The following is a 15448-nucleotide window of genomic DNA, read 5'->3' on the forward strand; positions in this document are numbered from 1 at the left end:
TTGTGGTTCCTTGTGTGTGTGTGCGTGCGTGCGTGCGTGTGTGTGTGAGAGAGGTACCTTCACTGCCTGGTGTTGCTGTGAGCTGTGTTACTGGCAGTTGTATGCTCCACCTCACTGGAGACTGAATTTGGGGGCAAGTGTGAAGGGAGCCTTATCTATATCAAGTGCAATCAGCCAGCATGTGCCAAGAGACGGGTCACGTGCCTGCACTGCTGCCCCTTGCGGTGTCACTTCTGTGCCTTCCAGGTGCTCTCAGAGCCTCTCTTAGTGCCACTCACACCCGCAGCGTTATCCATGGCTAAAGTGCAGGATCTGGGCTGCAGTCCCAGCTCTCCCCCGTGTGACTTTGAGGCAAGTCACTTCACCTTTCTATCCCTCGGTGTCCCCAGCTGCAAAATGGGGATAATCCCCCCCCCCTGCGGGGAGGGTGTAGTCAGTTAAAAGTCTGTGAAGCACTGAGATCCTCTGCTGGAAGGAGCTGGGGCTGGGCTCACCCAACAGTAGCCTTCTGCCCAGACATGAGCAGTGCAGCCCGGGCCCTGCACACCTGGAGTGGGCCATGGAACTTGGAGGCTGATGCTTGGAGAAGCATCCCCGCTCTCAGGGAACTTCTGACTGGATCCGCCTCACCTGTTCAGCTCACCTTCTCCACGCGCTAGCTGCTTGCTTCCTGCCCTTCCAGGCTCTTGCCCCAGGAAGGTGTCTTGGATGTCTGCCTAACTTCTAGCAGCCCTGGCTTTCTCCCCCTGCCGTGCTACATGAACAGAAATGCTCCCAAGGCCAAGTCTGTTGTGAAATGTGTTCACTGGGCAACTTCTGGTTTTAAACCTGGCCCCTGCCCTTAAGCCGTTCCCTTGGGGAAAGCACCACATTCAGCTCTATGAAATCTGCGCTGTGCGGCCGTGGGACCGCCTAGGGGCAGCAGGGGAGGAGGCAGGAAGCAGTGGGCAGCCTCCTGACCCCGCTGCCGTTGGGTATTTGCAGGCCAGGATCTCACAAGGCCTTGGACCAATCTCTCTTTTCCAGCACATTGCTGCCACGTGCGAGCCGGGAGGCCGCAGCCTTTCCGCCATCTGCTCAGCTCCTTGCGCTTGGTGGCTGTGTAGTCCCAGCGGCTCATCTGACCAAAGGAAATCCCATCACCCCTTTGCAAATTTCCTGCTGCACATTAAAGTCTAAATCCATTGGTCTCTCTGCTGAGGGCAGCAGCTCCCAAATTTTTGGGTCAATTCTGGTCCTTTACCAGCCTGACGTCAGCTGTGCCCACCAGCGGCTGGTGCTTTAACCCACCATGGACAAAGGGCTGCTCCTGCAGTGGGCCACACCAGTGCTGAGGGGTCAGCGTAGCGCTCAGGATTACAGTACCGTGCACCGGGAGCCAAGAGAACATCACAGCAGCTAGCAGCGCCTTTGACTGGGAACCGCAGCTCCAGGCTTTACTGCTCAGCATTCCCACCGTGGGGGGGCCACAGCTCCCCCCTGGCCCAATCCCTCGCTCTCCAAGCCAGCTAGGGTTAGATGGGGGGAGGGTGACCAGCTGTCCCGGTGTTATAGGGACAGTCTTGATATTCAGGCCTTTTTCTTCTATAGGCACCTCTCCCCCAATTTTTCACACTGGCGACGTGTGGGCGTGGGGCAGGGAGCAAGGAGTGCCTCCCGCAGCAGTGCAACATCTCCTGCGGCCCACTCCAGGAGTCATTCCTGTCCTCCTATCATGGAGGTGGGTAAATTGGGGGGGGGAGCAAAATCACCTGGGAGCTTGCCTGGGAGGCATAAGGAGTACTCTGCCACCCAGGCACCACTGGCCACTGTGGGATGCTTAGTGACAGCTGTGGTTTGGAGAGGGGGGAGAGAAGCTTTGCACCAGGCCTGCTACAGCATTGCAGTAACTGCAGCTCCTCTGCCAGCAGCCGCCGAGGGCTGGGTGGGTCTGCAGTGGCACCTAGTGGAGGAATTGCAAGAAGGCGGGTCTCACAGAACAGAGGTGGGACCGTAAGGGCACCTGAGATGCCGGGTTCTCCACTGGCGTGATGTGCCCCATCCAAAGCACAAAGTCTCCTGTGTCAAGATCCCTGAGCATTTACCCTGCAGAGCTGACAAACGCTGCTTGAGAATCCCTCTCTCCTGCGGTGTTTGTACATGGCAGGCTCCCTACCCCAACTTCTCTGAGCTTCATGGCTCGTGTTCAGGGTGGAGGACTGAGGCTGTGACCTATTTTACACCTTCGTATATATATTTGCAAATAGCTACATTAATAAAACGCACGGATATAAGCATTCAGTCCCAAGTCACCTGAGAGAGTGAGTGGAGAATTCAGCTGGGATGCATCAGACATTTGGAAAATGCTTCAACGCAGGTTCACAGCGGGGTTGTAATTTACAGCCGATAACTACCAAAAAAGATTGATGAGCCATTTTTAAAAATGTTGAATGCACGTCATCAAACCCATATATCTTCCCGTCAGCTAGTTATGCTTTACCATAAAGACAACAGTGCAGATGAGACCTAAATGCTTAATAAAATGCAGGAGGAAATGGAATTTAAAAGCACATCTTCAGAGGTTTCTGAATTATATCCATTCCGTTTTTCTTTTTCCTGTAAATCAGGTAACTTACAAACAAAGGGGGTGGCCACAGAATCAAAAATAGTTGGGTTTTCTTCTTCTTCTTTAACTGTAGAAACTGTAGCCAGCAGAATGAATGGCCCCTGCATTCCTAAAGGCAAAAATCCTGATCTGCAGAGTCAACCCTCTTCTTCTAGGTCTGAGTAAACTGCAGCTCAGCGTTTTTTAATCACAATATTTCAGGTCTCTCTGGTGACCCTAAATTCCTCCTGGCCCCTCCTTTCTCAATCGGGGGGAGAGAATGGAGCAAGGGTCGTGTTCTACCATGTGAGCAGGTAAAGGTTTAAAAGGTCTCTGGAAACCCTTCCAAACATGCTAAGTGACTCAGCATCATTGCCTTTTTCTGGTAGCCCTCGGATCGAAAATGGCTGTATTCACTCTCATCAGCCCAAGTTTCTCGGTTAGGGTGGAGATGAATCACCTTGAATGAGGGCTCTGTGGGGAGAATATATTTTGAACATGATTCTTGATCTTTAAAACCATAATTGGCTTTTTTTTAGTCTTTTCTCCACCCCCATCCATTGATCTGATGTTGCACCTTGGCACTACCTTTCCCCAAGGATTGCAATATGTTTTTCAATTCGTAATGATGTACCCCTAGCGGTAGGTTAGTAATATCCCTATTGCCCAGATGGGGCAGCTTAGCCACTGACAGCCAGTTGAGGTTACAATTATTCAGCAGCTGAATAGTGTTAACTCCTGCAAGGCCGTTTTCATTCTGTGTGATTTGAGGCGGGGGGTTTCTGAACTGGACATTAGAGGTGATGCAAGGTGGGAGGGCAGCTCTTATGCCCCTGCTCGCTCTCTCTTGGACACCCATTTGTCTGTAGCAGTAAGAGTCCCGTCAGCCATTGTGTGAGGGTGGGCTGTGCATTGGTGAGAGGCTGGCCCAGAAGTCTGTGGTCCTGCACTCCACTGAGAGGTGGATGACCCAAACTTGAGTCCCTGTTGGGTTTTGCTTACCAGCCAGCAAGCAGCTAGCGGAGCCCTGGCCGAAATGGCCATCTACAGGACCAGGGAGAGGAGGTTGGCTGGCGGGGGCGCTCTGTGACTGTGGGGCCTATTTCCATTCCTCTGTCCACTCACGCATCCGGGCAGAGTTCCTCTGGGCAGCGTCCGCTGGCTCCCTTGACACCTTCTGGGAGCAGTGGGCGCTGTCCGGGGTTCTCTGCTCGGTGTTCCCTTCGTTTGACCCTGTGCCCCCCACGCCCGCTTCTTTTTTCATTCTTTGTCCTACAAAATCAGTTGTGTCCTGGGTCCAGTGACTCCTCCTGGGCCTTTAGCAGGGGGCGGGCACTCCCCAGATCACAAATAGTTGCAGCTCTCGGCATCACCATTTATAGATGTTAAGGCCGGAAGGGACCATTATGATCATGTGTCTGTTCAGTTTAGGGGTTATCTATACTTGAATGGCTACAGCAGACAGCTCCATCCCTGTGGCTTCAGTTTAGACCCTCGCTATAGTGACGGGAGGGGTTCACCCATCAGCATAGTCAATCCACTTCCCAGAGAGGCGGTAGCTAGGTGATCAGAAGAATTAACTCCATCTCTTTGGAGTGTGACTTTTTCACACCCTGGAGAGAGATAGCTGGATCGACTTAACTTTTGAGTGTAGACCTGGCCTTAGAAAAGAGATGGTTGAGGGTGAGGGGGGATGTGATAGAGGGCTATAAAATCATGAGTGGGGTGGAGAAAGTGAATAAGGAAGTGTTATTTACTCCTTCACATAACACAAGGACCAGGGGTCACCCAATGAAACTAATAGGCAGCAGATGTAAAAGTAACATAAGGAAGTACTTCTTTACACAACGCACAGTCCGCTTGTGGACCCCATTTTCAGTGCAAGGTGTGATGGCCGAAAGTATAACTGAGTTCAAAAAAGAATTAGATAAGTTGATGGAGGATAGGTCCATCAATAGCTATTAGCCAAGATGGTCAGGGACGCAACTCCATGTTCTGGGTGTCCCTAAGCCTCTGACTGCCAGAAGCTGGGACTGGACGACGGGCTGCATCACTCAATCACCCTGTTCTCTTCATTTGGCTCTGGCCACTGTCAGACAGAATACTGGGCTAGATGGAGCATTGGTCTGGCCCCGTGTAGCCATTCGCAATTCACTGGCTGATTGCAGCAGGAGCCATGCCTTTCCCCTTCCACCGTGTAGCTGAGATCCCACCAAGGCGCAAGTTGGAATCCTGCCAGCAGGCCCCGAGGCACTGGAGAAGGGCAGCGCATCTTCATGGTGTCCTCGTTTGGAGCCCCAGTCCCTCGCTGCAGGGTATTAAACGCCCATGAATGAGAGTTTTGGAAAAGCCCCTTTGGAACTGACAATGTGGGAATATTTGTGAAAAGGTTCCTGCGCTGGGGGACCCCAGCTCAGCCATCCTGGTGTTCCGTTGGCATCCTGGAAACCGGGGACTGGGGCATGGTACCAACTCCTTTGATTTTATTGCATATCTCATCGTTTTTTATATTTCTCTGAAGGCCCCGACTCCTGGACTTGAGATTACACAAGAACCTCAGCGCTCAGTTAAACAAATGGCTGGGGCCTCAACTTCTTAAGAGAAGCTTGACCATGTGAATACTAAAGACTCAAAACGTCAGCCAGCAAATTGAAAAAAAAACCCAGTGTTGCTTTTTTAAATTCTCCCTGGTGTGGGGAGGGTCCTGACTCAGGGTTTTGAGTGGATGGGGCTTGGTCAAGGCTGTGCCGCGGTCCCCAGCCACCGGTCAGTCTGTCTGTCCATCCAGTGCTCTCAAAGCATTTTACAAACTTTAATGAATTTGGCCTCATCGCATCCACCCCAGGGCAGGTCAGTGGTGTTCTCCCCTTTGCCCGGGGACGGGAGAGCGTGCACCATAGGGCAGGGACATGGGTCCTGCAAGGACCGGCCCCGGCTCAGCTACGAGGTGCTGCTTTTCCCTTAAAATCTCTCTCTGCCCCTGCTGCAGCCCCGCCGCACACCCCCCACACAGGATGGGGTTCGCGGGGCGGGCAGGGCAGTGCAGACGAGCCGCGCACCGTGATGCTGCTGCAGGCCAGGGATGGGGGGCACCTGTTCCCCGAAACCCCCAGCTCTGCAGGAGCTCCAGGGCCGGGACCACCTGTCCCCATTACTGCCGGGGGGGGGTGGGGGGGAGACGGGGCGCCCGGGGGGGGGTCTCCTGGAGCCCCCCATGGGCTCCCCCACCAGCATCCTCTGCCCCTCCCAATCTGTAGCCCCCCCGCCCAACCCCCTCCTCTACTCCCCACAGTCCCCCCTGCCCACCCCAGCCCCCCCTCTCCCCGCAGCCCCCTCCTCTGTGTCCCTCTCCCCGCAGCCCCCTCCTCTGTGCCCCTCTCCCCACAGCTCCCCATGCCCACTCCAACCCCCTCCACTCGCCCGCTCCCGCCGCGTCCCCGGCAGCCCCTCCCCCCGCGTTTCGCTTTCAGCCGGGCCGGGCCCTGCGCGGCCGCCGTAGCCGGGAAGAGGCGGCAACACCGGACCGGGGCCGCGCCGGCCGGGCGGGGTCCGGGGAGCGAGCGAGGGGCCGCCGGGGCCATGGGGAACCTGTTCGGCCGCAAGAGACGGAGCCGCGTCACCGAGCAGGACAAGGCCGTACTGGTGAGGGGGGAGGGGCAGTGGGGGGGACTATGCGGGGTGGGGGGAGGGGCTGTGAGGGAGGTGGGGGGAGGGGGCTGAGGGGGGAGGGGCTGTGAGGTGGCGGGGGTGGGGGGCAGGGAGCTGGGGGGGCTATGAGGGGTGGGGGCAGGGAGCCGGGGGGAGGAGCTATGAAGGGTGGGGGGAGGGGCAGGGAGCTGAGGGCAGAGATGGGGGGGGGCAGCTTCTAGGGCCCGGCTCCCCCGGCTGCGGCAGGGCCTGGGCGCGGCGCGTGGGGCCCCGTGTCGGCTCCTCCTCGGGCCCTGCCCGCAGCCCCTGGCCATTGCCGGGCCGCGGCTGGTCTCCCTGGCTCCTGCCCAGGCGTGGCCCGGGTCTGCCTCGCCCCGGAGGCCAGCGCGTCTGCGGGATGATAACCGCGGCCTGCAGCTCAGCTCGGCGAGGGACCTGCCCTGCCCTGCCGGTGCCTGCCCTTCTCCGAGCGAGCGAGCGAGCCAGCCCTCTCCGGGCAGAGCAGCCTCGGCCCCCTGCGAGGCTGGCCGGAGTCAGCCCAGCCCAGCCCCACGGGTGGCTGTTGAGCCAGGAGACTTCCCAGTCTCTGCACGTCTCCTCCAGCAAACACCCTTCCCTGGGGACTGGACCCTGCCTGCCTTCTGCTCGGGAATCTTCCGCCGGCGGTCTGGAAGCCGCTGGCACGGTCTCAGTACGCTGCTGCTGCTGCATGCCACACCAGAGGTGGCTGCATTTCAGTGGTGGCTAGCCTGCTGCTTGGTCTGTGTTTAACCAAAGCAGATTGCAGCATTTCTCATCTTTAGGCCTTGACGCTGCAGTTGTGTGTCTGTGCTTACCTTCCCCGGGACTTCCCGGGACGCTGTGCAGAGGCACACCCACAAAGTTAATTGCACAATCAGGGCCTTAGTATTGAAGTGTGTTCCCAGAAGGTACATGTGTTTCTCCATCTTGATCCACGCATCACTCTGCTTGGATCGAGGTGGTGGATTTTATGCTGGCTCCTGTGGCCTTCAGGGACTTATCCCGCTTTCTCTCTCTTTTTTTTTTTTTTATATATCATGTGTACAGTATGTACATTTCAGTAAGAGAAACTCTTCCAGGTTGTACTAAGGATGCCTCTGACAGTCCTGGAACATCCCTACAGCAGTTATTTTTGTAACATGCAGTTTCTGCTGGCTGCCAAAACGGTAAAAAATCCCACAAAGTTCAATAGGTTTTTCTGCCTCGGGAGCCACTCTTGCAAGCATTTTTCATTTTGAGGAGTGTGAAGTCACAAAGCAAGGAGGATTAACTTTTGGCATTTTAACCACTTTTGCTGCCTACTGTTCTGTTGTCTTCTAGGAACTAGCCACTGAAAGGATTAGAAAATTGGGACCCATGTGGACAGATAGAATGGACAGTGGGTGTGTCTGACATGGACCATTCAACAGTAGTTGTACAGTTAAGCTTCAAAGGCTTGTCTTTTAACTGAATGCAGTTTTTATTTCTCTTCTCCATTAGCAACTGAAACAGCAGCGGGATAAACTGAAGCAGTATCAGAAACGGATAACTCAGCATTTGGAAAGAGAGAGAACTGTAGCCCGGCAGTTGCTGAGAGATGGCAAGAAAGAGTGAGTGAGGAGCTCTTGTTTCTGATCAGTGGAAGAGTGTAAAGGTCTGAGATAGCAGAGGAGACAGTGTCCTTGCAATACAAAAAGATTTTTGTTTTTTCAAACATCTGGCATAAACTTACCAGGAAATGTTATTGAAGCATGTAATATAAATGAGTTCAGAGAATCCCTAGGTTTCTTTCTGTAGAAGGAGCGAAGTTAAAAAGTAGGATTGAGAGTGAGTGTGTGCACTGAGCTTGGAAAGCCTTTGCCTAAGTCTTGAAAAGGGTTTGCAAAAATAGACTGTGGTCATCCTCTTCAATATACAGCTACCATCTGCTAATGCTATAATTAGATTTGGGTAGTCATTTCTTGGGGAAAGGTGCAGCAGTCCCTGCTAGGACCTGTAGTTCCCAGGGGTTGAAGTAGTGATTTCTTTTTTCTACAAATTATCTGGGTTCTGCAGGCTCCAGACATATTAACAACGTGGTCCATGGTTGGACAAAATTGGGTGTCCCTGGCGAGAAATACCTCTCTTTTCACTGAACTTTACTGGTGGCTTGCTCTGCAGAGAGAAATTCTTAACCAAAACATGGTCTGGAATAGTTTTCGTGGCAATCTCTCTGTACTTTAAGAAAAAAAGCTTCTTATTTTACTGAGAAGATTACAAAATGAATTCTTGGTCTTAAATCCTCCAAAACAATTATTGCAAAAAAATCAATTTGAGGCGCATGGCTCAGCTTGTGTTTAATTATAAAGTGATGACACTTACCCAGATTTATTTGCCAGTGGAGAGGATTCCAGGTAGGCTTTGGGGGGCAGAATCTGTACTCAGGACAAAAGGTCCCCACTAGAGCTTCCTAACGTCCATATCAATAATGTCAAGTCACTGCAAAGGACAGACTATGTCCCTGTTTAAAGTGATGTTGCCTTAAATATACCCTTTAGATTTAAATTTTATAAAGATAATCTTTGATAAAAGCCAACATAGGTAGAAACACGTTTCAGTGGAACAGATACTGTGATAGTGCCTTGCTGTATGGGGCCTTGACCTGAATTCTGTAGTTACTACTATAATACAAATAAACATTCCTCTGCAGTGTTTGAAACTCCGATATTGCAGCATTAAGGTCCTGAAAGGGAAGCTGTCTTTAATTATTTTCTTTGTCCAAGCTAAAAGTAAACAGAGCACAATTAGTGCCAAATGAATTGTTTTTGAGAATTCTTTCAGTGTTAATAATCAGAGGTGTTATGGTTAACTGGTAAAGGAGCTGGCATACAGCATGCATGTTTTATTTATCTGTATATCTATATCTAGAGAGAGAGAGAGAGAGAGAGAGAATTGTATGTATTCTGATAGCATACAAAGACCCCAGTCAGGATCAGAGCCCTGTTGTGGGGTTTTTTGGTCATCTCCCAAAGAGTGTACAACCCAATCTAATGTGCTGTTTAGTTAACAATGTCCTTTTGAATTGTGTGTTAGAACAGTAATACACACTCCTCCTTTCATTGTGCTTTTTTTGGTTAATCAGTTGGCTACTAGGGTCACATCTTATGACGCTTCCTCCCAGCCCTCAAGTGTTTTAGAATGCTCAGAAAGGTGTAGTAAGTCTTCATGCTTAATTATACCATTGACATTCACAAAGTACAAGTCTCACTGACCAGTGAACACTCCCTAGCAGTGATACTCTAGCATGGTGGCTTTGTGTGGAATTTGTTGGTCCCGTATCATGAGGTCAAAGACAAAGCAAAGAAGCATTCTCCAGGGCAAAATACATTTGACGAGATCTTCCACTAGTGACCTGAAATACTGCCTTTTTGTTCTTCCATTACTCAGATATCTAGCCCTTTCCCTGTGCCTGTCTCCTACCATGGCTGTCACTGCTCTGCCAGCTGGGCGCTATCTGTTCCTGCCACTCACTTTTTACCCAGTATTTCCTGCCTTGGGTTTGGTTAATCATTGGCATTAAAATGTTTTTTAAAGTGAAAAGGAGTCTGGCCCAGAAGAAGCCTTACAGGGAACCTAAATTAATCATGGCGTGGGGAGGGCCCAGCTGCCTTCAGTCTTGATCAATAACTAGTACTTTCTACCCACCCCTCCCCTGAAAAAATCTGTGGTCTCAAGTAAATTCCTGCTAATCTGTTTGAGGGGGTTTCCTTACCTACTCCAGGCCCAAATAAGCATTGCCCTTATGTGGCCTGGCCCAGGGCTGTCCATAACCCAGCAGAGGTCATCCATTGTTGGGTGGTTTCCACTCCTGAAAGCCCATGTCAGTGCTGAAGAGTGACAGATTGACAGTGAGTGCTGCTGCTGAGCGGTGTGTGTGAAGACTGCTAACTTCTCTGTTGTCCAGATAGGGATCCATGCTAATCCACTGTAGCTGCACCATGCTTTTCTCCGGGAGTGAGAGATGTCGACTTTAAAGCACACAACAATTTGAATTAATGCTGGAAACTTGACAATATTTTTAGTTATATTTCTGGCTCTGCAGATGACTAAATATTAATTCCAATCTTCTCCACTCAAAAGCTGTGGAATTCCCACAGTACAGAACTATCTATTGGCCAATGGCTTAATCTTTTCTTAAAAAGAAATCTCTTGACTGTAAATGTTTGACTAAACTGCCCATTTTTGTTACCTCCTTCCTGATGGAAATTGTCCCGCCATTGCACTTGAGGTGTAAATTTTACAAGAACACATCATAAAAACTGTAATGTAGACTCATTTGTTTGTTTTCTCTCTGCTCTTATTCATTCAGAAAAGCCATGTTATTGCTAAAGAAGAAGCGCTATCAAGAGCAGCTGCTAGATAAAACAGAAAACCAAATCAGCAACCTGGAACGCATGGTATGCAAGCGTCAATGAATGCCAGAGAATGACTTATTTTGCCCAGCCGGTTTAAGTGCTCTCTTTAGCATGCATACCACCTTTTGCCTTTGTGTAATTACAGCTACTTCCCTAACACTAATGGGACTTAATGTGGGCTAGGCGTACAGACATTTCATAGAAGCTGGCTACCCCATGATTATTGCCTAATCTAGTTATGTACTAGGTCCAATTTGTAATGTAGACTGGGCCTTAACCCGGTGTCTCAACACTAAGTAAAGCCTTGGTCTAGTGTAGCAGTGGAAGCTTCCTCACACTCACACCTCCCCTCCATTTTAAAGAGACCATGCCTAGAAGTGGGTGGAGTTCCCAGAGCCAGTTTAGACTTAGGCCTCTGCTAAGACTGCCAACAAAGGAGCCAGCTGCTGCCCACTTCAGTGGTGTTCTTGATGCAGCCACCTGAGCTAAGGAACTCCTTTCACACAGGCCCTGGAACAGCAATCGGATGGTCCCTGCTTCTCATTACATTGACTGGGGTGGATTTGAACCAATAACCTCTAAGTAAAGGGCTCCATATTCCACCTGCATGAGCCTTCCGATTTGTCTCTGACAGCAACATGTTTCTCTACTGCTTAGTGATGAGGGTGTCCCTGCTCGTGACCCAGCGGTGACTCATGTTCTTACCCTAGGTCCAGGATATTGAATTCACCCAGATTGAAATGAAGGTGATTGAAGGCCTGAAAGTTGGCAATGAATGTCTGAATAAAATGCATCAGGTAAGGATGACCAGGACAGCTCTGGGTGAGACGGAGTTGTAGATGTTCACTTCTGTTCTGCAGCCCTTACGTGTGGATTTTGGCTTTCTCCTCTTAGGTTATGTCAGTAGAAGAAGTGGAAAGAATATTAGATGAAACCCAAGATGCCGTGGAATACCAAAGGGTATGTATTGTGCACATATGTATTGCGCACAAATTCTGAGTGGTCCTGAGCAGAAATGACCAATCATGCAGTGTTCTTGTGATGTGAACCTTGCTACCAGCTAGGCTGAGATCTGCCAAAACTCATTTCAGAGGTGACCAAGTTAGGGTTTTAATTTAGGCCTCCAACAGCAAAAAGCCAGAGCAACAACTCTGTGTCGTGGGATCCCCTTATCACATGCACTGTTCTCCGTGTGTACGGTGCTGCAAGCAGCAGAGCTACTGCTGTTATGGGCACATCTGTTCATGGGCACATCTGTCTCTCTCCCACACAGCAAATAGATGAAATGTTGGCTGGTAGCCTCACTGAAGAAGATGAAGATGCCATTTTAGAAGAATTAAATGCCATTACTCAGGTGAGCTTTAATCTCATGCTCTGGTAATTACTTTTCATCCACATTGCCAAGTGATACTCTTTCATCAGGGAAGGGGTAGTTTCCCCTGTAGAGATGGCAATTGATTTAATTCTGCTGGAGATCCTAATTATAGCTGCATGTGTGTGTTCTCTGTGTCATCTAGGGAGCCAGCCAGCAGCTCTGTAATCAGGAGTCACTTAAACAACGTTGCATGTTTTTAAGGGTTGTTTTTTATTTACGCTGTTATTGCAAACCGTAATCTTGTGTGTTGGAGCACTGCCTTTACTGGGCAGCCATCCCACTCTTCTAGACTAAGACCTTGACTCTTGCTGTCTCACTTTCACCGCTGTACTCTACCCCTCCATCCTTTATGAAGTCTGTGGCTGTTCCAAATTCCAGTCTTCAGGTTGTCTGGCTTTAGCCTAGGAAACCACCAGTCCAGTCGGGCGATGGTGGTGGGAATCTGCAGCCAGCCCTGCCAGGAGGGGACTTGTGGCTAATTTGTGTTCATAATAAACATCATTTGACAAAGCCAGGCCTTGCCCTGGTTTGCTGGACAGCGCTGAAACTAGCAACTCTAAGCAGCACTGGCTCCTGCAGTTCTGGAGGACGATGCCATTTTGCCTGTGGAACATTTTGCCAGTTCATAGAGTTTCCAAACCAGCTCAGTGCAGAAGCATGAAATGCTGCTCTGTCAACACAGAGCTCCTGTGGGGCAAGTGGGATGTGACGTGTTTAATGTTCTTGCAGGAACAACTCGAGTTTCCAGAGGTTCCTTCTGAGCCACTCCCGGAAAAGATCCCAGGTAGAATTTCTATTTGGTTGTACAACTTCCTGCTTCTCATACATCTCCTCAGGGATCTAACAGCAACTTGGGGCCCTTCTTGTTTGCAGTGAATGTGGTGTTTCTAAACATAAGTGGCTGAACTGTGCCTGCAGCAATGTGGACCTGTGCTGTGCAAGCTTCCCTCATACACACTACTCTGACAAACGTAGCTTAATCCTGACTTTCACCACCCACATGGCTCAGCCCCAGTCCAGCCTCTCATGTTGTTTAGCCAATGCATCTAGTAATCTGCGTCGTGTTCTAGCGCTCCTGCCCGCTGCCGAAGCTGGCCATCCGAAGTGACATTTCTCATTTGCAGTGAGGCTTCCTGGCTCAGCGGTAACTCGGAACACTGGTTAGCTTGCTGAGCTCACCATGAGAGAACTTTGCTGTGTCCCCCCTAGAACGTAGGTCAGGCTTGGTATTCTGTGGTACAAGAAATGTTTGGGATCCCTGCCAGCTCGGCTGCTAGGGAACTTCCAGTTCCAATCTAATCTCTGTTCTTTTTAGGCTCATAACTAGGCCCATCACTTTCTCATGAGCACCAAGAGTTTGGGAATGCTAGGACCCATGGGGCATGGGTTCTGTGGAGGTGATGGTTCCTGCCTCCAGAAGGGGTCCATGTGCTGGCTCATCCCTGAGCATCTGGTGCAGGAGACTCCAATGTAAGGGTTGTGCAGATAGCACACTGAATGGATGATGAGAGAAAAACAGGCCAGAATGCAAGGAAAAGTGAACTGTGATACTCCTGGGCCTTCGCCTGGCTTCAGGGAGGAAGAAGTTAAAGTCCTGCCCCAGAGAAATGGGGGTCTGCCCTTGCTGGAATTGCTGCAAAGAAATCTGCCCTGGGGATGGATGGTGAAATGGGGCTGGGCTCAAGCAGGAGTGGAGCATTGAGACGCTGGCTGCAGGAGAGACATCCAGCTTCCTGGTTGTAGGAGCCTGGAGCAATAAAAGCCGCTGGACAGCTAGTTTTGGCTATGACAGCTGGACAGTGAACATGGGTCGGTCAGTCCATGTTGTCAATCGATTGCGGGCTGGCCGTACCCTATCATGAGCTCTGCTTGTATAGAGTCAGCTGGGTCCCTGCAAGGATGCATGTTGTCAGACCACAGAGATGAGGGAGATCTTCTCTAGTCAGTGCCCCTTCAGGAAACTGCTTGCTTTGACTTCATGTTGTATGATGTGGGGCGCTGGCCTACAGGACCTATAGGTCTTTCCTGCTCAGGTTTCTAGATTTTAGCTGGTATTTGTGAAGATTGTATTTTAACTGCTTGAGCAGCATGTGGGGCAGAGGGAGATGCTGGATAAATAGAATTATTCTTGGTGTATCATTCAATAGATTTCCCAGGTGTTGCCGGAGTGCTCTTTGCCTTGCTGAGAAATGAGAGGCGAGTCCTGTTTCTCTCGCAGGACTTGACTCTCCATCGCCTCTATTTTCTCTTCTTCTGTAACGAGTTTCTCTTTCCTCCTCAGAAGCATCACCTGTCAAGATCAGGGCCAAGCCAGAACTGGTGGCAGCGTCTTAATTCCACTCCTGGCGATAACCCCAAATAACTTTCATCATGGACAGTTTGGAATCCCAACTTGCTCTGGGAACAGGAAATGCCTCGGTAGCATCCCAGCTGCGCTGGGCAAATGTGCTGGAGCGAGGTTTCCTGCATAGGGCAGGGAACCTCAGCAGATTATTGCTCTTGTATCAAGATTATTTTCTAGTGCTTTCTTTTTGTAATTTAAATTCTAAACTCACTCAGCTGCGCTGTCTTCAGATTAAACAGTGACTTTAAAACTTCCAAAGTCAAAAGCTTTCTACGGGCTGCTTTCAATTGCAAATCTGCCTGTGGAACCAGTGCTGCCCTCACTGAATCTGTTCGAAGCCCAAGTGCTGTTCTTGGAGCAGTGGAGTGTTAAAAATGGTTTTCACAGTCACTGTGTTACACTGGGGGGAAAGGCTACTGCACTGCTAGAAACCCACCAGATCTTCCAGTTGTCTGTAATCCTCTATGTCCCTCTGATCTTCCTCGTCTGAGTCTGTTTGTGGAAGGGACTTCACTGACTCCTGTCCCTATCTAAATCAGACTGTCTGGCATGGCACTGGGGTCTGAGAGGCCACTATAAAGGATGGGTAGCATTCAGCCAGGTTGAGCGCAAGCATCTTTCTTGACCTCCTGTAGGCAGTGACAGCCCCTCGTGCTGAAGGAGAAGCCCTTAGAGATGAGGAGAAAAGCTTGACATCTTCAAATCTCTTGCAGCTCAAGCGCCCTTGTGGGAGGTGTAGTAAAGCTGTTATGGCATTGGGCCCTGAGACAAAAGTGGGTGTGGCGAGGCTGCCAGCAGAGAGAGCTTCCTCCCATTGAATCTCATATTAAAACTTGCGTACGTAAGAGGCCAGTGCTCTTCTGAGCTGGGATCTCTACACTCTCGACAAGGCAATTGGCCTAATTTACAGTAGGCTGCAGCAGCCCTTGTGAGAGAAATACTGCTCCACAGCGAGATGGGAAACGCTGAGTCTGCTCCCAGGCCATGAATCAGAATGTGCCTATTCACATCTCTCTGTTGCCCATTTGCCTGTTGAAACCTATGGTGCTACGTGTGACTGAGCAGAACTTAACTTCCAGGAGTCTGACGAGCCTCTTAAAACT

General features: G+C 50.5%; 1 protein-coding gene across 1 annotated transcript; it reads left to right on the plus strand.

The window, feature by feature from the left end:
• The first annotated feature begins 6080 nt into the window (after nucleotides 1-6080).
• On the plus strand, nucleotides 6081-14610 carry CHMP6 (charged multivesicular body protein 6). The gene is made up of 8 exons (XM_067547243.1): nucleotides 6081-6226; nucleotides 7733-7842; nucleotides 10581-10668; nucleotides 11337-11423; nucleotides 11521-11586; nucleotides 11900-11980; nucleotides 12731-12785; nucleotides 14283-14610. Exons 1-8 carry the CDS (start codon nucleotides 6164-6166, stop codon nucleotides 14333-14335), a joined length of 603 nt encoding a protein of 200 aa, XP_067403344.1. The 5' UTR covers nucleotides 6081-6163; the 3' UTR covers nucleotides 14336-14610.
• Nucleotides 14611-15448: the final 838 nt, after the last annotated feature.

This window comes from Emydura macquarii, unplaced genomic scaffold (genome assembly GCF_026122565.2).
Source record: "Emydura macquarii macquarii isolate MOO-44397 ecotype Brisbane River unplaced genomic scaffold, CSIRO-AGI_Emac_v2 contig_1230, whole genome shotgun sequence".
Lineage (NCBI taxonomy): Eukaryota > Metazoa > Chordata > Testudines > Chelidae > Emydura > Emydura macquarii.